Genomic DNA, 24102 nt, shown 5'->3' with positions numbered 1-24102 from the left:
GGTCCTCAACTATTGCACATGCACCCGAGGGCATTTCTGAGCTGCCCTAGCCATCCATTTGAATCTAAGAGAACAAAGGAGTCGGGGTGCATTTATTTGGCCTTCACCAGAACCAGAGGTGACCCCAAACCAGCTAGGGAGAAAGGTTGCTGTAGTTCTTAGCACCTCTGTGGACAGCGAACACTGCTGTTGTCAAATTGGCATCAATTCAGGGCTGCCCTGAGTTGCCTGGCGACTTACTGGAACAACTTCATGGGGAGCTCCATCACCTGTTTTTCTTGAAAAAAAGCACTGTATTTAATATATTACAGAGTTAGTTTTTGTGGACATAACTCAGCACTTTAGTTAAAAAATCTTTATACAAGTTTAGGTTCTAACATGAAGGTGTATGCAGTCCCTATAGTATGCAAAGATGAAAGTGAACTGAATGCACACCACAGCAAACCTTTCTGAAATGATAACATATGTCTAGATTTTAAACTAGCTGATAAGAAAATGTAGAGGAGGTTTCAACAATTTCCCTGTTCTCCATCTTTTCTTATCCCTTGTGTGTCTTACTCTGTGCATCAGTTATTTCCTACCTTCCTTATTTCTCTCTCTCTCCCCCCCTCCTTGCTCTCTACTTTCCCTTCCTCTTTTTTTTTCTTTTTCTGTTTCTTAGGGTCAACTCAGCAGTTGCAGTAGAACTGCAACCAGAGGTGTTTTACCAATGACACTGACACTAGATTGAAATTGACTAGACATTCACAGTTTTAGTCAGTTTCAATCTGCATCTTGAGTCCCAGGTAATGTCCTTCACAATTTTCTTGCAACATGCTATTCCATTTCTTCTGCACTAGTTTTTTCATGTACATTGAATTGGGTAGAATATATTACCTAATCTCAATGTGTGCTTTTTCAAGTACATCTTTTGTCCCTCTAAATTACACACATCTTAGAACTCCCTGTATCAACACAAGGCCGTGGTATACCTCACTGCCTATTTGAAGCATATGGTTATGCATGCATGGCTTATGGTATACTCATTATGCTTGTGGCTGAAACTATGTTCCACTATGTTTTGGTTAGGTAGATAACGTGTTTGTTTGGTAAAGACCACTATGTTAAAAATATATTCATTTATAATACAAATAACTTGAGAAATGTGGGGCCAAGTAAATTCCTGGTAATTCTGTTAGTGGTAATGCCTGTTTAGGTAAGTAACTGAGTAAGTTACAACCAGGTTGAAATGGCAAAACTGAAAAATAAGATTTGCTAGCATACAGTTTACTGGCATGTTTTTTGCCATAAATTTCCATTGACAAAGGAGAGCAAGGTAGGTCGGAATTTTTCTTCATAGAGCCTGCTCCAAAGAACTAAAAAAAATGGCCCAAATATAGAACATGGCACAGGATTCAGCCATTCTCTGCAGCCATTAAGCTATTCTGTTCCTAGGAAGTAGTGACTGATTGCTTTGGCTGTCTATAACTCTATGTTCATTATTTCTCCCCCTGTTCAGTTTCACCATACTCTTCCTAGGCCACTGGTAGTATTGTCTTAGTGACAGACTTTATAGCAGGGAAATTTAATTCAACATATAAAGGGCATTGAATTTTCAATCCCACATACTTGCCACTGCCAATTCATGCCCATGTTCTTTTCTCAACAAAACTGATCAGCAAACAACAAAACATTTTATTGTACTTTGTCAGTTCATTCATCCAAATCTGTTTTAAAAATCTGATAATTTCCTCCTATTGTGTACTAAAAGGAAAGGTGCTACTGATTCCTCTTCTTTTGAAATTTTAGCCAAATTCACAATATGTACTTGATAAGATCAGCACTTACAATATTTTGTTTGAAGCAAATATTATTTTATCAAAAAAACAACCCAACAATTTTAAATAAATACTGTGAACAGTAACACAGTACTTGGAGAAAAAACATGCAGCTGCCAAACTTTATCATGCATGGCTAGTTCTTATAGCAGCTTTGTCTTAAATAAAAGTTACCTGTAGGTTAAATGTGCACATGTATGTTGGTACTATTTTGAATAAAACAAGTGTTTGGAACTTTCTTTTTCAACTTCTGGAAGGGGTTGTTTGTAGTTTAACTTGGTAATTCAAACTACAATAGCACTGTATAGAACATACCTGTTCAAATGTATTATGTCTACAGTATGCAGTGGTACCTCGGGTTAAGTACTTAATTCGTTCCAGAGCTCCGTTCCTAACCTGAAACTGTTCTTAACCTGAAGCATCACTTTAGCTAATGGGGCCTCCTGCTGCTGCCACGCTGCCAGAGCACGATTTCTGTTCTCATCCTGAAGCAAAGTTCTTAACCTGAGGTACAATTTCTGGGTTAGCGGAGTCTGTAACCTGAAGCGTATGTAACCTGAAGCATATGTGACCCAAGGTACCACTATATTTCCAATTTCTATGATATTTTACTATCAACATCAAATAAATATCTAGTGTTCCTTATTTAGAAACACATGCTTGCAGAGCAATACTGCTCCCCCCTCCCCCATATCCACAGTTCTGGAATGAGTTAGGATGAGGCAGAGGTGTCTCTTTATCATACCCTCCCAGCAGGGGTGCTATGCTGCTGCACAGGCCTTGCTGCAACCACCAAACGCACAGTGGGTGCATATGGATGGTAATTCCTCTGGCACTAGCCTTTGGAAGACATAAAAATGAGATGCTAGGGGATGCTAGGTAGGGTCACTGGTGGATTGCATAGATCCAAAGATGGAGCAAAAAGTGAAAAATAGCCATCCACTAGGGATGTCATTTTGGGGGTGAAATTTTTTGCAAAATTATTTAGTGAGATGACCTAAAAATATGATTTTGGGTGTAAGGAATTCAAGTCTGTTATTATTTTTGTGACTGGACAACATTTAGCTTGGTAAATCTATGTTTGGTTACAAAACACATAAACTGCTCTTGAAAAATCAAAGAATTTTAATTTTACCATCTGAAATGTCAGGTAATGCTATAAAAATAGAATTTTGGCATAAAACATATCCTACTTAACATACAGTATTACCTTGTAATCAAAAAAGAACATTAGAAAGTAATGTTAATAAGAAATTTAAGCAACAAGTTTCATCAAGTCTTGCATTGATTCGTTCTTGGACATCAGCTGCCATCTTGCTTCTTGGCCTCTGATGTAGCCCTCATGTTTCTTCTGTGTATACACCCTCCCTGCTGCCTCTGTGACTTGTTTCAAACACCTCTCTATAGACTGACCATAGCAGGGCCACTGTGGAACTTATTAAGTCCCCTTATTTTTGGAATTTGAAAGTTGAAAATTCAACATGCCCTAATCAGCCACCTTTTGTTTTGACCATCAGGGCTTCAGATGCAGTGGTGGATCTGCCACACTGTTCTACCTTGCTGTCCAGGGCTTTGAACTGCTCCAGATACTCAATGAGGTTTACTTCTAAGTAGACATGAATAAAGGGATACGGGTGGCACTGTGGTCTAAACCACATAGCCTAGGGCTTGCCGATCAAAAGGTTGGTGGTTCGAATCCCCATGACGGGGTGAACTCCCATTGTTCGGTTGCAGCTCCTGCCAACCTAGTAGTTCGAAAGCACGTCAAGGTGCAAGTAGATAAATAGGTACTGCTCCGGCGGGAAGGTAAACGGCATTTCCATGCACTGCTCTGGTTCGCCAGAAGCGGCTTAGTCATGCTGGCCACATGACCTGGAAAAACTGTTTGTGGACAAACGTCGGCTCCCTCGGCCAGTAAAGCAAGATGAGTGCCGCAACCCCAGAGTCGTTCGCGACTGGACCTAATGGGGGTCCCTTTACCTTTACCTAGACATGAATAAACTTGTGTTGTCAAATGAGTATTTTATCACCATATGATATACTTAAAATATAAATGTGAATTGTAATAAATGTGTGTTATTACAAGTCTTTCAAACCTTTATATAAGCTACTGTGCCTAATTTTTAAACATATTTTTAAAATGATAACATTTCCTTATCTAATTGTGAAATATTTGTGTAGTGATTTATTTATTTTTGCACTTGTGTATGCAAATAAATGTGAAGTTCTATTCTTATTTCTACATTCTATTAGGGTAATTATGTATATGAATTATGTGATGGTACAATACAAAATAGTTCTTATTACATAGAGAATGTTTAAATATATGAAGCCAAAATTCCACTGTGCAAGAGATGGAACTTGTATTTTTAAAAGTATTTGGAGCTACTCTTTTGGGCACAGCCCTTCCAAAGTAACCTACCATTTGAAGAACAAAAACCAATAATACAATTTTAAAAAACTTAAATCTATCACTCAGCAATGCTCCACTTTTTTTAAATGGAGCCAGGAATAAACTAATTCAGCCAGCACGTTGAATCTGGAAGAAAAATGAGGGATCTTTGGAGCTGTTGGAAAAGCCTCCAATTAAGAAATTTTATGCAATAGAAGGGAGTTCCATAGCAGTGGATCCATTATATAGAAGGACCTCTCCTTCATGACCACCTATCTTACCGATCCAGGCAATGGGTTTCTAGACCATCTGAAGTTCTTAAAGAGTTTTTAAAGGCACCTCATTGTCTTTAAAGGCAGCCCCCTGTAGAGTGCATTATAGTAGTCCAATACAAATGTGACTCAAGCATTGATCACTATGGCAAAGTTAATCCTTTCTAGATAGTGGCACAGTTGGCATACTAGCTGAAACTGGTAAAAGGCACTCCTTGTCTCCAGTGCCACCTGGGCTTCCCCAGGCAGTGCTGAATCCAGGAGCATTCTCAGCCTGTGTACTTGGGAAGGGCTACCCCAAAGAGCAGAGGATCTCCCCATCCACAGCACCATATTACTTGATTCAACCTCAGTTTATTTGATTGCATCCATGTCAGTGCTGCCTCCAGTCAGCAATTTAGAATTTCCACAGTCTCCCTGAGTACTGAGGATGGAAAGAAATGGTAGAGTTGTGTGTCCTCAGCATCCTGATGATATGCAACCCAAATTTTCACTTGACTTCTCCCAGCAGTTTCATGTAATGTTAAAATGTTAAAAAATGGGGAGGGGGCAAATTAGACCCCTGTGGAACCCCACTAGCCATTGGCCATGGGGCAGAGCAAAAATCCTTCAGCACTACCTTCTGAGTGGGACCATCCAAGAAGAACTAGAGTCACATTTCTGACCCTTAAGCAGCCTGACCCCAGATTAGAATGGACCTAAGTATTTACTAGATTCAGGTAGGTTGCCGTGTTGGTCTGAAGCAGTTGAAATATTAAATAATTGCCCAGTAGCACCTTATCTTCTTCAGGTATCTGAAGAAGTGTGCATGCACACAAAAGCTGGACAATTTTTAAAAATTTTTTTTCTAAGTATTTACTGTTATCCAAAACCACCTGGAGTTGATAGAGCAGGTGTCAGCCTATCACATTGCTCAAAAGGACAAATTGGTTGTCCATGGCCAAAGGATCTAAATTTGTTTTTATGTAAGAGAAGGGGTATGATCAGTTTCCTCTTCATTTACCTGTCAAAGACTGGTGTCAAGGGGCTCGGTGATCCACCATAATGTCTTTTGGGGAATATATAGAAATTATTACCTTTTGCTCATACACTGAAATCCTAGGATCTCAGCTAAAGTTTTTGTAGTTTTAGGTAAATGCCATCAGAAACAGTGTAACCCAGGTTTCCATCAATTAGTAGGTCCTTAAGTCATATATACAAATAATTAACTCTGTATACAAAATTGAGTAGACTGTTAGTTCCTATAGTTAAGACTAAAAGTATTTTGATTGTTCAAATATGTGCAAAATCCTACCCTCATTTTAGCATTAAAACTGTGTTATTTGGCTGTGTTTCTGTACATTTTCATTTGTTGGCAGCTTTGGGAACTATTTAAAGAAAATGAGTTGGGCAAGAAAATGTTTGTGTCTGAATTAGCTTCAGTAAGCAATTAACATAATCTGCAGAGCTGCATTCAGATGAGACCACATATTTGCTGAGGTTTATGTTCCTCCTGTAGGGATGAGGCAGGCTTCCTGAACTGTAGTAGAGGGGGGAAACCAAGCCACCAGAACTTTCTGACTCAGACTATTGGCAAAATTGATTATGGAAATAGTATCTTGATCTATTTCAGTGTGCTCAAATCAGATACTTAGAAAGACTATGCCAAGCATCATACAGTTGTTGACAAGACTTTCCCCTTCCTCTTGTAACAGAACAATGAAAACGAAACAGCTTTACACTGTGCAGCCCAATATGGACACTCAGAAGTAGTAGCAGTTTTGCTTGAAGAACTTACAGATCCTACAATAAGAAACAGCAAGTTAGAGACTCCATTGGATTTGGCAGCCTTATATGGCCGTCTGCGAGTAGTGAAGATGATCATCAATGCATATCCAAACTTGATGAGCTGTAACACAAGAAAACACACGCCGTTGCACCTTGCTGCACGTAATGGTCACAAAGCGGTTGTACAGGTGCTGCTAGAAGCTGGAATGGATGTCAGCTGCCACGTTAGTATACAATTTCTAAAATTATTATTTAAACAAAGTTTTGTTTTGTTCCATTTAGATAAAGAGATGACATTGTTTTTCATTATGTTTCATTGTTACAAATACAAAGTACAACCTACACTTTGCAACTGGAGTGGCTCTGTACTTGACTGCCAGGAGCATATTATACCAGTGTTCAGTGTCTCCTTGGCATATTTCAAATATGTGTTTCTGACATATATATATCAGATGCTTCCTCCTTCTCTTCCATATTTTCTATGGTTTCAAAGCTCATTTGAAAACAGCTGTTTCAGTGCATCCAGCAATAGGTAAGAGCAAATAAACGTGTTCTGAGGGGGTGTTTCCCAGCTTTATGACTTCCTTCAAAGTTTTGCTCAGTTACTGATCCTCAGTAACTTTTGGAGACAACATGAAGTTAATTTGGGGGGGGATTTATTTAGTGGCTATGAATAAATTGAGTTGTTTTCATTTATGGATTCAAAATGGGAAAATTTTGCTTCAGTTGATCATGTTCAATACCACATCTTCTAATATCTGTGTAAAATTATTTGATGACAAGTAATAAATGACAAGTATACTTCTAAAGTGTTTCATTGTGGAATTTTGTTTACTTTTCTGGCAAATTAAAATAGGGAAAATGTTCAGTGATGTTGCTTTGCAAAAGAAGCAGAATATTGAAAATTATCTGAATAATAGGTATATAGAGTGCTGCCTTATACTGAGTCAGGACATTGGTTCATCTAGCTCAGTATTGTCTGTTCTGACTGGCAGTGGCACTCCAGGGTTTAAGATTTCCCCCAACTCACCTGGAGACCAGGGACTGAACCTGCAACATCTTGCATGCAAGGCAAATGCTCTACAAATTACTGTATTTTTCGCTCTATAGGACGCACTTTTCCCCCCTCCAAAAATTAAGGGGAAAATGTGTGTGCGTCCTATGGAGCGAATGCAAGCTCCTTGGCTTCAGCAATAGCAACGCGAAGCCTCCAAAGCGCAGAGGGAGCACTCCCTCCACGCTCCGGAGACTTCGCGTTGCTTTCGCTGAAGACTGGAGAGCGAGAGGGGTCCCCTGGAGAGCGAGAGCGACCCCTCTCGCTCTCCAGGCTTCAGGGATAGCCACCTGAAGGAGAGGGAGAGCTGCGCAGCGCCCCTTCAGCCAAGCAGGAGGAGAAATGGAAGGGGTTCCGTTTCTTATGCTGCTTCGCTGAAGGGGCGCTGAGCAGAGAGGGGGAGAATTTTTTTTCTTGTTCTCCCCCTCTAAAACAAGGTGCGTCCTATGGTATTTCCCCCCACAAGCTATGGTTTGTTCATCGAAAGAACCATATCTCTCTCTATAAAGTACAAGAACTACAACTAGGAATGAATTCCATATTTCTACTCTGCCTGTAGAGCATATTGGGCATGCTTTACCTTATTGGGCGTGCTTGAGTGTCTCAAGCAGCAATATTAATAGTGTGGTACTAACATTTATTTAGAAGCTACAGTGTTCCAGACAGACAAAACACATCAAGTGTGAAAGGAAAAGGTCACATTTGACAAATTTGTAGGAGGGCTTTTTTTTTTTTTTTAATATAACTCTGAAAGAGGATGAGTGAAGCAATAGCCGTAATATGACATTTACTGCTGTTGATGAATTGGTTTTCTATAAACATGTTGACATAAAGAATAAAAGCATTTTTTATTAAAGAGAAAGAAGTAAAAAGTAATATAATCATGTATCTACTAATAGTTATTGCACAGATGTTAATTTTTTAAGCCAAGTTACAATAATCACTCTTTTTATAATGCTTTATTTGTCAGTTACTCTTGATTATTAGTATTGCTTTAGCCATTAGTTTTCCCAGTTTTGTTTTCCCAGTTTTATGCTTTTCTTTTATTTTCTGTTTCAGGACAAGTTTTATTTCTACCATGTTCCCACAACACTTTATGGTGAAACATTTAACTTTATTTTCCAAGCAATATTCTGTTCTTCTATTTACATCATCACCTAGGCATTTCAGCCAGAACCACCATATATAGAGAACCCAGTCACTTGGCTTCAAGGTCATTTGCCGCTTCATTTTTGAAGCTCTCACAACCCAGGCTGAGCTCTATTTGTGGCCCTTCCTCTCTGGTAGGTCAAATATCAAACCTTCATTGTGGGCAGTAGTTAGTAATTTGTGCAGGATTATTTCTTTCATAGAAGAGCCAGCCGACGAAAAATTGAACCCAACTTGAGTTTCCAGGTGAGAACTCTCTCTGAATGATAGGTAAGCACAGAGTTGTACTGCTGCATACCCCCCCAAACAAAGCCAGGATTGAAAACCTCACCCTTGATAGTAATAACATTTTCAGTTACCAAAACAGCTGAAGTTGTCAAGTAGCCCAAGTCTACACTATGGTTTCTAGTATTTTCTCTCAGGCTCTGTACATTACCAGAGTGGTAATTTATTCCATCTAAGCTACTGCTCAGTCATTCTACCAGAATATGGCATACCTTCATTATTCAATAGAAAATGTTTTCCTTGTTGCAGAATAAGCATCATGAAATACATCCTCTGTTCACAAATGAACATAGGATATTGTTCAACATACAGTTGTTGATGTTAATTTTTAATATCTTTATTTTGAATCTTATGATTTATGTGGAAATTGTTAAATTTGGTTGTGTGCTTTTTGATGTTTTGTTTATTGTTTATGACTACTTTTGTTATGTTGGTAGTTATGTATTTTTATATGTTGTAAGTCACCTTTCACGTGGTTTTAACTTTGGGAAGGCAGCATACAAATAAAATGATTGATTGATAGATTGAAATTTCAAATGAATCTACTTTTAGTGACATGGCCATCCTAGTAATTCCAAGAATTGTGACCTCAAAAATTCATTTATTACCTGATTGAACTACACAGACTGGGGCAATTCTGAACTTCCCTAAGAGTACACTAAGCTCCATTTACTAAGCATTTCACCCAAGGGTGGGGCTGTTTGTGAAGGAAAGCTTTGCCTCTGTCGGTTATTTCAACCCAACATGTTTGCTCTCATCTGACCAATGCATGGGGTGGATTGATAATGTTTATTTTATAATCCAAAACTTCATTCCACACCTGAATCCCTCCCTAATATTTTTGAAATCAAAGATCAAAGTGTTTGAGCCCATGGTCACCTTTTATTTAAGATGCATTTGATTAGCATTTTTTTAGCTTACACAGAAAGTAGGTATAATTTCATCCAGATCTGAAGTTTTGCTGTAAGAAACTCTTTTCCTTTCACAAAAAATGACATGTTTCTACTTACTCATTTTCCTTGATCATAAATAGAAGTAAGTCCTGAATTTGCTTGATGTCCAGGATGCACTGTATTCTTATTTGCATAGAATGAAGCAATTCTGTCAATCGTAAAGGAAATACCATAATGGAAGCAGGCTTATGTATGTAGTATGTATGTAGTATGTATTTATTATTAATTTTCCATACCGCCTTTCATCCGAGGATAAGAGGGCAGTTTACAATATAAAAACTCAAAAATACATAACATAGTAAGTTATCACACACACACACACACACACACACACACACACACACAGAGAGTTTAAAAAAACCTGTAGATTATTTAATTAGCCAAACTGGGACAAGAGGAATGTTTCTACCTGGCATCTAGAGATATGTAATGAAGACACCAGGTGAGCCAACCTGGGAAGAGCATTCCACAAGTGGGGAGCCACCGCAGAAAAGGCCTGTTCTCATGTTGCCACCCTCTGGACCTCTCACGGAGGAGGCACATGACTAAGGGCCTCGGATGATGATTGCAGTATCTGGGTTAGTTCATATGGGGAGATGTGGTCCTTGAGGTATTGCAGTTTGGAGCTGTTTAAGGCTTTATAGATCAAAACCAGCACTTTGAATTGGGCCCGGAAACTAATTGGCAACCAGTGCAGTCAAGCTAGGATGGACATTATATGCTCAAACCATCTTGCCCCAGTGAGCAACCTGGCTGCTTAATTCTGCACCAGCTGAAGTTTCCAAACTGTTTTCAGAGGCATCCCCTCATATAACACATATCAGTAAGCTAATCCAGAGGTCACCAGAGCACAGATGACGGAAGTTAAGCAATCTAATCCAGAGGTCACCAGAGCACAGATGACAGAAGTTAAGCAATCTCTGTCCAGATAAGGGTGCAGTTGAACCACCAGCCAAAGCTCCATGCTACTAAGTCCACCTGAGCCTCAAGAGACAGCAGTGGACCTAGAAGTACCCCCCACTGTGTATCCACACCTTCAGAGGGAGTGTAACCCCCTCAGGAACAGCCAACCTCCCATCCATCTGGCCTAGGGAACCACTCACTTACAGTGCCTCAGTCTTATGTGGATTGAGCTTCAGTTTAATGGTTCTCATCCAGTCCATTACTGAGGTAAGACCATAGCCTTAGCAAAGACACTAGATGTTTGAAGGACAGTCTTATCTGTCTGTCTATCTGATCAACATATGTCCAAGAAGCTTACAATAAATCTAATAATAAACCACAGAATTCACTTTATGTATACAATTAAATATACAGGATCATGAACAACATGAAACAGCCTTTAAACAGTTGATAAAAAATATTTTATTCAGGCCAGACTCCCCAATGCCTGCTGAAGTAAATCAAACTCATCTAATGAATTTTCTGGGAAGAAATTTCTATTACTGAAGTGCCACCACTCCACCACTAAAAAGCTCTTGCTCTATGTCCCAGTCAGAGTACGGACACATTGAACAAGATGCCTCTGAGAACTGTAGTCCAAGTTGCTGTCGTACATGACTAAATTTGTAGCAAATGTGGATACTGCTATTTTGTGACAGATTGCTGCCTGTCTAGCAAAAGAATGGGGGGAAATGGAAGACACCATTTTCTGGTTAACACAAGCCTGGAGGAGTGGAACAGAATGACAGAGGCAGATTTAGGGGAGTGCCCCTGGTTTACTCGCACTGGGCACTGAGCCAAGAGAGTGCCACAGGGGGTGCTGCAACAATGACAAACAATGGAAGGTGAGAGGCAGGGGTGTGCTGAATTTTGGTGTTGCACAGGGTGCCACTGAAATTTTAAAGCCCAAAGTCCGCCGCTGAAGAACAAGGAGATACATGGAATGGAGCAGAAGGTGAGTCTCTTATCACACAACAAATAGATTTAAAATGGGATATATGACCATGATTCCCTGTGGGATGGTTCCATGGGTTATGGCTGGGGTGATGGTTTTGGGGCTATATAGCTCGGCAGAGCATTTGAAAGCAGCTCTGATATGTTTTGTTTGCTGCTGTTTTTCTAAGTTGTGTGTGTGTTTGTTTGACAGAACAAAGCCGTCAGAGTCATGAAGTGTGCTGGATCAGCAACCCAAAAGCATGAAGAATTTGTAGGTGGTTGGCTCTGTACCACATACAGTTCAGTCATACTATGTTTAAAGTGGGCAATATGGGGACCCCCCCCATATACAATTATAGAGCTACATTAAGAGCTTTGCACCAGACTCATGACCAGATGTGTTGGGGATTTTAATTTTTTAAGCAGAACATGACCTGTGAATGGAATGGAACAAGCAACCCAGGCATGTCCCAACCCTAACAGCACAGGAGTATCCCAACCCTAATAGGAAGATATTACAGACACCATTTCCGGAAGGAATAATACATCCACATACATGTGTTGAATGTATTTTGTGGTCACTGACTCTTAAATGGGTGTATGATTTCCATACTTCCCATTTATTGTGTTCTAAATGCTGTACTTTTCAAGATTGTAAGTGGACAGTGTCAGATTCATATGGAACTAAGGGGGACACATATGAAGATTTCTTTTAAGTCTGTTCATATATCACCATTGATTTGGGGAAAACAGTGAAATAATGTTGTTTCTTTGTTTTGGTGAATTGCAGAACATATGAAAGAAGTGATAGAAGTCATCAGGTGACAGATTGAAATGGACTTTCCTCCCACAATGCACAACTATGATACTTGGGAGAGCATTTACAATGAGAAGATGTCTACTACCAAGCTCTGCATTAGCTTGGTTCTGCATTAGCTTTAGTTCATGAACTAAGCAACTGCCTGGATTTAATTTCTAATTCCTAAATGGAATTACTTCAGCCATGGAAACCATGGTACTACAGTACCAGAGAAGCATTCCTGACAGGAGTCATGGTTTTGTTTGCAGTTGTATTTGTTATCGTTTTGCTTCCCTTCTGATGTTAAAAAGCATGGGTAATATCCAATGTTAATCATACTGAAAGTTGACCCACAGAAAGCAAAGGACCTAAGTCCATTATTTAATGTCTACTCTAAGTATGACTTAATTGCCTATTACCCCATTCTTCTCACTTTTTATTTCAATTTTTTGTAAAAGTATTGTTATTGTTTAAATTATAGCGAAGTGTGTTTGTATTAATATTTATTTAATTAAATGTATATAATTACATTTTGCTACATTATTCTATATTATTATATGGAAATATTACAATATTTTCTGTTACACTATTCATATTTTAGGAAGCATTAATAAAAGGCGCATTTTTCTATCAAGTAAATTAAAAGCAACAATAATGCTCTGTTTTGGTTTCTCTTTGTGGGATGCTTTCACAAATGTGCATCTTAAAATCACAAGTTACCCTCGACATCATGGTTTGTTGTTTTTTTAATTCACACTACTTCCCTTTTTAAATCTCTCCTCCCCTAGTTACCAACTTCCCCCCTTCAAATAATGCCAACAAGCATTTACTACCAAACATTTATTGTACATGGTAATAGCAAGCTAATTCTGTAAATACCTATTTTGTCAAACAACCCACAAACGAGGAAGGTATCAGCAAAATCCTAAATTTTTCAGAATTCCTTTCACCAGTGGACCCTGGAGGAGACCTTCTAGCATATATATTGGGATAAGGGATACTACTTAACACATTTGCAGAACAGTTAAAAACATGAGAATTCATCCCACTAGTACAACATCATGTTCCTTGGTGGGAGCTACTAGCACATAAGTGGGCATAACAGCACTATTTGCATCTGGTTTGTGGAAGCAAATCAAAGAAGCCATAAATACACAAATATCCTAATACAGAAAGTACAGAAAATAATTGCTTGGCTAGGTGGTCCATCTACTAGTTAACAAGTTGCTTGCATGCACACTAATCTTCATTTTGAATTTGACTGACTCCCAATGCAGAACAATTAACTTGAAGTGAAACAGTCTTTAAGTTACAGGTTTTTAAAAGTATAAGCATGCAAAAAGTGATTAATTTATTTTAACCTGCCAAGATTGACCTTGTCCTTGAACCGCTTTGGATGTTTTTTTTTAAAAATCATGTATACTTTTTCTTTTAGGATTTTCAACTGGGAATGGTGTACAAATATGTGGTCATGAAAAACAGTCTTGTTTTATAAATCATGAGTTTCACAGCAGTAATTAAGAGTTTAAGGGGAGGGGGTTGAGAATAAAGAGCTTCTTGCATGTGCCTAAAAAGCATCTCCTTTGGATGCTTAAACTACTAACATGACCATGCAGCACCTTGTTTACTATACTAAGTCAGAGGACCGTTTATGGAGAAATGGTGATCATATTCAGATATCAGTTAAGCATTACCAGCTGGCGCAGTTGGTGTTTTGAACCATGTAATTATGAATGTTAGCATCATGTTTGTGTTCTGAGGACTGAGTCTCACTGAATTTATTGGAATGTACTCTTTGGTTAAGAAAAATGCATAATATTTTGTTATATTCACACACAATCAGTGTCCCGTTCTATACTTTATAGTGATAATTAATAAGTTAACAAGTTATGAGATAATTTCTAGTAAGTTAAACTATTTAATTATTGTATTTAATTTCTTTCCAGACAGAAAAAGGGAGTGCACTGCATGAAGCAGCTTTGTTTGGAAAAGTGGATGTGGTACGCATTCTGCTAGAAACAGGTAAATCATAATTATTCTCCAAATGAGTTGTAAATAATCTCACACTTTCCTAATTTCAAACCATGTTATTTAGTCTTATCCAGTGGCGTAGTGTGGGTTGTCAGCACCCGGGGCAAGGCAAGTAATTTGTGCCCCTAACCCGTGGATTTGCGCCCCCTAACCCGTGGATTTGCGCCCCCTAACCCTAACCCTCAGATGTTGCGCCCGGTGCGGCCAGCCCCCCCTGCACCCCCCACGCTACGCCACTGGTCTTATCTGGTTGCTATTTCTTGCTGAATACCAGTAGGGTTCTTGTGGAACAAACTGTGTTTCCAATTGCCATGTGTCCAGACAGACAATGTAGTTGAACTAAGAATGTTTAATGTCCTTGGAGTATGTCTACTGATGTTAAGGCAAATGAATAGCTACCTCTCCTCTCAGAGTAACCCATAAATGAAGCTGTTCTGCCAGGCATTCTGTAGCAAAGGCTATTTTGTTTTGTGGTGAAAAAAAGAAAAAAAGAACAGTTTTCAGATTTCTGTAGCCATTTGACTTTTATGTAGTCCATAAACGTATATATGAGATTTAGGATACTAATTAGTACATTTTAACAGCTTGTATTGATATCCAACATGCCATCAAATAGCCTTACATTAAATTACTGGTCTTGATGTTTTGCATTTATGCTGAAAAATATTTTATCTAATAAGTTTAATCTTTAATTACACAATTTCTATTTTAAATACACAATTTCTATTTTAGGAATTGATGCCAACATAAAAGACAGTTTAGGTAGAACTGTTTTAGATATTCTCAAAGAACACCCATCACAACAATCACTCCAAATCGCTGCATTACTTCAAGGTAAGTTCTGTATATATAATGTGTATATGATTAAATATATGCATTATATAGGAATGTATAAATATAAAATTTGTGTGTACAAAATATATGAGAATTTTTGCAAAGTCCTTTGGTTATATGTATTATAGTATATTCTAATATTTCACGTCTAATCATGCCTTTACCAAAATGTTCACTTACTGTAATATAAAAATGGGGTATCTTTATAGGCTTGGTTTCCAAAATTTGTACTTCCTATTTTAAGAGGCAATTCAATGGCACTTAATTTTTATCATTTTCAGATGCAGTGCAGCACTCTTTGCACTCTTGTTTATCTTTGGGAGTGCTGATTGCTCATAGATGATACCAGTTGCGTGTTGAGATCCCGAAACCACCCCCTTGTCGATGAATGAGACACAAGGACACAGATATTAGGTTAATGTTATTGGGCAAATTTTGGCCACAACTTTATTGGTTACAGAATGTGAGCAGTATTGGCTTAGGCATTGGAATTGACCTGGCTATATCTGACTCCTGCCTGTCACACAGGGAGTCCGGTAAGGGTCAACCACCGATAGGAGGAGCCCCGTTGATGCAAACCAACTCGAGCTCCCCCAGGGTTCCCGACGGGGTCGTGGCATGCCCCTAGCCAAGCCCTGGACTTCGGACAAGATCTACACCCCCGGATTCCTTTAACGGAATACACTTAAGCTTGGAGGGGCAGGTGATGGCCATACCTCCCCTCCCCCATCATAAGATTAACCAATGCCTAACTGCCAAACCTTACAAAGTTGTGACGATTGCTACGAGGTAGGCGAAAACCAAATGGCCCATGCCAATCTGCCAAGTGGAAAAATTCCTACCAGGCCCCTCAGCGGCAACCAACCACGGTCCATAGCAAGGCCAAAGTAGAAACCTGCAAATTAGGGAGGGCAGGAGATTGAGGAAGCTCTCCGGCTCTTGCCTCTGTTTAAATGGGGCCCAGCCACGCCTCCCCAGCCAGTGGATTATCTGTGGGAGTGCTGATTGCCTGTAGATACTACCAGTTGATAAGCTGGTGTTGCATCGTATAATCAACTTTACATTTAAGAGATAATTTAACTGGATATATGTGTTACTGGGTAGGATGAAATGTTTCTGTGTGACCATGCTCTTAAAAAGTGATATATATATAAGAAATGATGTAGATGATAATTGTTGAAATGTGGCATCCTTTTATAAAATACTTCGCTGGTAACCCTGAAGAATGGATTTTGTTTTGTATCTTTTTACTTTTAAAAAATTGTTATATATTGAAAATTAATGAATATAGATATAATGAAGTATCTTACTGATATAATATTGGATTTAACAAAGTGAACCCAAATGCAGATGAGCATGGAACTTTCAAAATATAGAAGGACTTGGATGAGTAAGATTACATTGACATTTCTGCTCAGACTAAGAATGAGGCAGAATATATTCTAAGTCTTTGGACTATGCTGCTGTAATCAGAACAGAAAATTGATGCTTTTGAATTTGCTTTGAAAGGGAGAAATAATTATTTATACAACTTTTGAATTAGACTTTCAAATATTGAGCTGTTTTGCTCCACTGTTATGCTCCAATTAATTTGCCTTTCTTCTTTTTCCTTTGTATGTCATGATAGCAACTCATTCTTACCATTATTTATTTTAAAGCCTGCCACTCTGTCATATTCTTGCAAAATTTATAGAACTCCTAAGCTGATGTATTTACATATGTTGTATAAATGATTATATCATCTGCAACTATCCGTATAAGTTCCTTCTTCTGAATTACTATTCCTTTAATTCCATTTGGCTGTCAAATTGCTAGAAGGGTTTGAGTTATATTACAAATAGGCTGGCAGAGGACTCCCATGTCTTGTCCCTCTACTGAGTTGAAAATTCTTAGCTTTACTGTTAATGATCAGTGATGTGTTTTAACTCAAAATAAATTATATAAATCCATCTACCAAAATGCTTAGCTGGATGGGGGGCAGGGATTTATTATGCTGCTAAATTATTGACAACACTTAATTTTCAGAAAATGCATTATAAAAGTTTCCTTTTTTTACTAGATTTTTTACTGGTATTTTTATAGATGCTAAAACTGGCATGGGCCACATAATATTGGGCTCATTTTCTATCTTTTTATTTACATAGAGCTGCCACATATACAAAGCATCCACCCAATGCCAAATTAGATTTGAAGAACAGCTAAGTTAATATGTGAGAGATTTTCTAAAGCTGTCTCATTAGTCCCTTGAAATTCAGTAGCTCATTCCAGCTGAGCCTGCTTGTATGCCATCCATGGCTGCATTCCCTCGCATTTCCTGTCTTGAAAGGAGGCAGCTGTGTTTCACTAATCGCAATGCCTGTGTTAAGTCTGCCCTTCATTTCTTGCATATTCTCTGATTGCCTTGTTTTACAGCTGAGTTTCTCACCATTTCAATGAACGTGTAATCTGGCAGATATACCACTCCTTCCAGAGCCTAATCTTTTAAATGAAGAGAAACTTATTAATTTGTGAAGAAAGAAGTGATTAAATGATCCTAGTTTTAGTGGAAGCTCTATCCTACTCTCTGTACCTTGCTTCACACTGCTTGTGCTTAAATGCTATAACAAAGTCATGTACGTAGCACAGATAGTCACTTAGCTTTTTCTGTGTCTTGTGTGATACAAATTGTTAGGCCTTTGCCTAAGGATAAACATGAAAAAATTTATACAATGTGACAAAAATGGGGCAAACTGGAACAGATACACCCACTCACACCACAGCTGTGTTTTCGCTGCCTAGGGCATTGCTGCCCAGAACTTCCCCATAGGAAAACAAAGCCTCTTATTACCTTTTGGGAAAGGCCCTTTTTCTCTTTGGTGTGCCACCATTATTAGAAGTACTGAGACAGAAAACAGGAGACAGAAGGAATGCTTTTTTGTTTCCTGTGTCTCTTAAGATTTTCTAGTAACCGCACCATACTTCATTGGGAGTATGTTTCACTGATCTCAGTGGAATTTATATCTGAGTAAACATGCATAGGATTAGGTTGCATGTCTTAAGACATCCCATTTTAATATCCTATAATACTTCAAAACACACACACACACACACATGTTGCATTAGGATAAATGAGGGAAATTCAAAAATAAGTAAATTAGATTAATTTAAGTATGGTATATTTACTTACCTGTTTATTTTTTACTACAGAATACATAGAAACAGGAAATGCCACAGTTGCAGAGGAACCAATAGAGGAATGTCCAGTGACAAATCATCAATCCTGTGTTTTGTCTCCAGAGGTTTCTCCTACGCAAACAAATAAAAGTAAATACTCTCTAAGAATTATTCCATAATAAAGTATGTTACAGAACTACTGAGAAGCACAGTCATTGTGAAATTTTACTTCTCATCTAGATGAACAGTTCTGTAGTGTCAATGAAAGTCAAATATATTCTAACTAACTCGCTTACTTTGAATGTGTTAAAGCATGGAAATGTGATAATCAATATTTCTTTATGTCCTACCAGGAGCACTCCATATGTTGGAGGCTAGTGAAATAGCTGACTTGTACTGGTTGTTGTCTGGCAAGAATTCAGACCCATCTTTACTCTTTAGAAAGTCAGTCATCATTAGTGTGGTTATTTCCTTGGCTTCTTGCAGCCCTTTACCGTCAAACAATCCAATAACCTTTTGCTACAAGTTATCATTTGTAGCACTCAATTTCCCTTTCCACACCCTGCTTTACCTTAAACACCTCTTGCTGCCAATTGCCTTATTAGCGGGGGGAGGGCAGCTTGGTGAGGATCCAGGTTTGGTTTTGGTGTAGTGCATCAATCTCTTCCTGTGCAGCATCCTTCCACAGATGAGCACCAGTGGCTGGTATCTGCTCAGTCTCTTCCCAGGTGGAAGGTTCTAGGGGTTGTATCTTGTGAGGAAGGACAGTTGTGGAGCTGGAATACCTTTGTTGGGTCTCATTGAGCACCTGACAATCTGGCTGTGAAACCTCATCCATCTCCTCATCACTCTTTAAGGCAGAGATCTTGTCATCAGTCTCCTCCCCTCTGGTTGCACTGCTTATTGGAATCTGCAGATGTGGACTACAGCCATAACTCTTGTTATGTCAGTCTCCAGTTGTGTTTTTTCAGGATATGAACGCGGCAAACCCGGAAGTGTATACTTCCGGGATTTGCCGCACGCACATGCACAGAAGCACTCTGTGCACCTCGTGTGAGCGCAGAAGCACTCTATTGCGCTGCACCTGTGCGCAGAAGCGGCGCTCTAGTTGCGGACTTTTCGGGGTGCGAACGGCACTCCGGAACGGATCAAGTCCGTAACTAGAGGTACCATACCATACAGAGGTATTATACATCAATTCATGGCTTGTTTTTCTTCCTCTGACTCATCTGAAAAGTCTGCCACCATTGCTTTCTTGTCAGCTTTCCTGTGTTCATCAAAATGAACCACATGTCTTGTGCTAACTTTCCCAGTACTCAATTCTATTACTTTGTATCCTTTGCTTCCTGGAGCATAGCCAATCTGGATAGTCTCTTTTGCTCTGGAATCTAACTTGTGGTACAGAGACATAGACAGTACTGCCAAATACACACATGTGTGTGACAGGTTAGGTACTCTTCAGTGCAAAAGTTCAAAAGGTGTATGTGTTGTTTCCTTGGTTGGCAGTTTGTTTTGGAGATATATTGCAGTGGCTGCTGCATCTCCACATGTGCATTTGGTTTTTTTTTTAAATGATATTTATTGCTTTTAAAGATTACAGAAAAAGAAGAAAAGAGAAAATTTAAAGACAAACGAAGAAAGAGAAAAAAAAAGTGAAAAAACACCACAATACAATACAGTATACAAATAATATAAACCCCAACCCAATCCCATTAAGCTAAACACATAAATAAATCTAAACAAAACAGTTTAAAATACATCTCTCCTTTTCCGTATTCTATCCTTCATTTCCTTGTTTCCTCGACTTCCTCACATCTCCCTTTTTGTATTCCCATTCTTCTAATTATTTCAGCAAATCCTTTCCATCTTTCTCTGTTTTTTATCGTCTTGTAAATAACATATTTTTAAACCTTATTTCCCTTTAAAACTAAATTACTTATCTATTCTTAACTTCTTCTAACATTTCTACTAAATCCATATAATAACATTCCACAATTTTTCTAACAGTCATTAATTTTGCAAAATTTCTAAATAAAGCTTTAGCTTCCCAATCTTCCTCCACCCTCTCCTCTCCCTGGTTTCGGATTCTGCCAGTCCTTTCCGTCAAATCCATATATTCCATCAACCTGGAGATCTTATGTCCAAGGCTCTTAATTCTTTTCCAAGTCCCTTCTGCGGATCTTCTTCATATTCTTTGATGCTCAGGAGCAAATCTCAGGAAAACTCCAACCAAACAGAACTTTTGTTCCTTCTGAACAGTTCAGCCAAATTTCCATACTTGAAACTAAGGTCCATAGGGTATTTCAGAACGTATTTCAGGATTCCTCCAAGTCCATAGGCCCCCACAGCTTCAAGCTCCTCCAGGCCCCAACCCATGTTCCAGATGTCAGTTAATCCCTGGATGAAGGGGTCTTTCCAACTTTCGTTCTTCAGTCCAAGCCAGGGTCCCATCCTCAAGCTCTGGTTTTTGCTAAAATCAATCATGCAGGGCTTCCATTTGTAATCCTCGATTTGCCTCTGTAGAACTGAGGATCCTTCTTGAGTTACTTTAAGTTTCACAACGGCATCTTTCTCCTTTTCCTCCATCATTTGTCTTGCCAAGATATTTTCCTGTACCAAGTCCATGTTGTTGCTTGCTTTTTGATTCAAGTTAGTCACTTTCTGTTCCCGGCTGTCAAGTTTGAAGATCATGTCATCTACATTTCTGTGCAGCTGTTCAAGTGAATGATTTATTTTGAATAATGCAGTCACAATACCTTCTCCTATCAGCATTTTGAATAGTCCAAGGTCAATCTCTAATTCTCAGAAACTTTATCTTGCAGCTGGAGTTTACCCTGTTACACTCCTGTAACAGTTTCACATTCTCCCTCTAGAGGGAAGCAGTTTCAAATTGTATCAGTTCTTTCAGTCACAGAAACAGTTTCGATTTTCAGTTATTTTTCACCCTTTAATAAACTCAGAAGAGATCAATGGAAACAGTATCTTTCTAATTTTAAGTATCTGTCAAATCTGTTCTGTCAGTGAACCTTCCCCAAACGTCATCAGGCAGACCGTCCCCAGGTTCAGAGCAGTGGTAGTTTACTTTTCCCTCTCTCCTGCAGGTTCTCCCTAGGTCCACGGCTTCCCCCCTCTTCTCCTGCTTCCAAGGGGGGTTTGATATTTTTAACCAGTGGAATTTTAATCCTTTATCCAAAAACTTTCAGAGACTTTAGTTTGTAACGCCTTTGCTTCAATCTATTTACAAAAACGGGAGGCGGACTTCCTGTTTAGAGCCTTCCCGCTACTTTGCCAAATTAGAATATTTGAAGATCCAAATTTTCCAGTCTACTCACGGGTAGTTGTTTAAAGTCCAATTGTCCACAGGAAAAAGCCAGCGCTCTCCGGCAACAGCAATGCGGCTTCACTCCGTGAAAGAAGCAGTCGATTCAAAGCACCGCGCCACTCACCCCACGTCGCTCCGGATCCCCAAAACAGGGTTTCCCCGCGAGTAGGGGAGGCGCAAGAGGTGCCAGCCGAATCCCAAGTTCACAGGCTTCTCCCGCCTGTGATTTCTGTGGGTCTCCGCCTTCGCCGTGGCGGTCAGACCCTGCTTTTCACGGAGCAAGTTCCTCCCGATCGGAGGAGCTCCGCCATTGCCGGAGGCGTCAACCCGGAAGTTCCACATGTACATTTGGGAAGACCAGAGTCATTCAGCATGCACCTAGCAATTTCCAGATCTAAACTTTCTAACACGCCTCTCTTGTTTTATGCCTTCCTTACTCAGGAGAGTTTTAATGTGGTGCTAATTTCAAAAAAACAAAACTGAGTACATCTGAGTGATGGGAATGTACTTTTGATCTGGAGGTTATACTTGTGCTGGCTATGGAGTGAAAGTGTGGGAAGCAGAGCTCATCCACAGCTCAAAAACCCATTTCTGAAACCCAGTGAAAATCAATAAAAAGTATGGTGCTTCTGAACATGTGAAGTTTTCCAAAAGTGAAAATAACACAGCCAATCCTGTCTGAATGAGGGAAAGCGAGTCCTATGTTTAAATCAGGACAGAGAACAAATTTTCATGGTCTTTTGCTAAAGTCCTGACTTCTAGAAGAATGCCCAAGGAGAGTATTTAAATAAGAATTAACTTCTGAGCAGTTTACATGTTTACAGAGAGAGGCCATCAAGTTGCCAACTCTTAATCTATTTCTAAGGTTAGACCATGCTTAACACAACATATTTTATATTATATTTAGACTTGTTTTGCTTGGCTTACTACACTGACAGGTTGTTTTGCTTTCTGTAAAGGTGAAGCTGTGACTGGGGAGTTGTCAAAACTACTGGATGAAATCAAACTGTGCCAAGAAAAGGATTATTCTTTGGAAGAGCTTTGTCATACTGTATCTGACCACTATCTGGACAATGGTAGCAAAGTATCAGAAGAAGAACCAGTGGTGAATGAAAGCCAGTCCAAATCCAATATAGTAAGTAAGACAGAATATGGCTTAGTATCTGGCTATTAATAAATTGTCTAGTTTACACACACACATATGCACACACTTCAAATCCCACCACACTTGGCATAATCAAAAATTGTATACTAAATAAAGTAAATAAACTCGGCCCTACAGATGCTTTGAGACTACAATACCCATCATGCCTGACCACTGGTCCTGTTAGCTAGGGATGATGGGAGTTGTATTCCAAAACATCTGGAGGGCTGAGTTTGCCTATGCCTGGGCTAGCCAATCTGTTAGGTGCCAAGTGCCTGTTGCCTTTCTTGAGGTGCCTGTTGCCTCAGTGCTTTCCAAGACTTTGAGCTTCAGAGATGATCCTGCCCTTTTCCATTTCAGGAGAAGAAAAGAGCTCTAGCAGTGGTGAACACATCTGTGGAAACAGGGGCTTGCTCACTGCTTTGTACAGTTTTCTGGATTGGAGCTAATATATATTAAAGGGGTATGTGGGTATGGATGTGGGTGAAGGCAAGTAGAGTTAAAGTTAGCTAATAGGTAATATTTTATATTATATTTCATTTTAAAAAATGTGTCCTAGTGCATGGCTCCTTAAAGACTTGGGGCAACTTACAATAAAAGCTATAAACATTACCTAAATAGCAATGACACCAATTAAAACCACAATAAAACATATGAACTATGAATTAATAAAAACACTAGTAAATCTAAAACAGCAGCAGGTAACATAGCAACAGCATAGAAAATTGTCTGAAAAAGTAGCAAGTCATTTTAAATTCTGCTTATTGTCCAATGCCTGTTGAAAAAGGAAGATTTAAAAAAATAATTTTCCTAAAAGCAGAGATCCACAGGAAAGTTCCACAGTACAGTTGCCACCATGGGAAAAACTACAGTGGTACCTCAGGTTACAGACGTTTCAGGTTACAGACTCTGCTAAGCCAGAAATAGTACCTTGGGTTAAAAACTTTGCTTCAGGATGGGTTGTCAAGCCTCAAGATGGCGGCTGTAACAACTTCTCCTTCATGAACCCTCCGGATTACAAACCTTTTATAGCCTTTTATAGCCTTTTATAGCCGTCTTTTTAGCTGTTTTTATTAGACTTTTAAATCATTTTACCTTTGTTAGAAGTTTTAATCGTTTTACTTCTATGGTTGGCCAATATACGTATCAACAAGGATATTCAAACCTTCTGCTGATTAGTACCGCCGCCTTGAAGATTGGGTTATGCTGAGCAGCGGAGGAGGAGTAGCAGAGGAGTTGCAGCCATAAAAGA

At 39.1% G+C, this 24102-nt stretch overlaps 1 protein-coding gene across 7 annotated transcripts in view; it reads left to right on the top strand.

Moving 5' to 3' along the window:
- The window catches only part of ANKS1B (ankyrin repeat and sterile alpha motif domain containing 1B), a 330248-nt gene that overhangs the window by 27723 nt on the left and 278423 nt on the right, over positions 1-24102 (top strand). For 6 of the 7 annotated variants that reach the window (XM_083573571.1, XM_083573577.1, XM_083573576.1 and 3 more), the window contains 5 exons: positions 6176-6472; positions 14313-14388; positions 15130-15231; positions 18418-18534; positions 22666-22841. In XM_083573571.1, the coding sequence (XP_083429697.1) occupies positions 6176-6472; positions 14313-14388; positions 15130-15231; positions 18418-18534; positions 22666-22841 (768 nt within the window). Of the gene's footprint in view, positions 1-644; positions 786-6175; positions 6473-14312; positions 14389-15129; positions 15232-18417; positions 18535-22665; positions 22842-24102 lie in introns of those variants that run through there. The other variant, XM_083573579.1, reaches the window with a different exon arrangement.

The sequence above is a fragment of the Podarcis filfolensis genome, assembly GCF_964270895.1.
Source record: "Podarcis filfolensis genome assembly, chromosome: 10".
Taxonomy (NCBI): domain Eukaryota; kingdom Metazoa; phylum Chordata; class Lepidosauria; order Squamata; family Lacertidae; genus Podarcis; species Podarcis filfolensis.
Note: the sequence above shows the minus strand (reverse complement) of the source record. Positions and strands in the feature narration are given on the sequence as shown.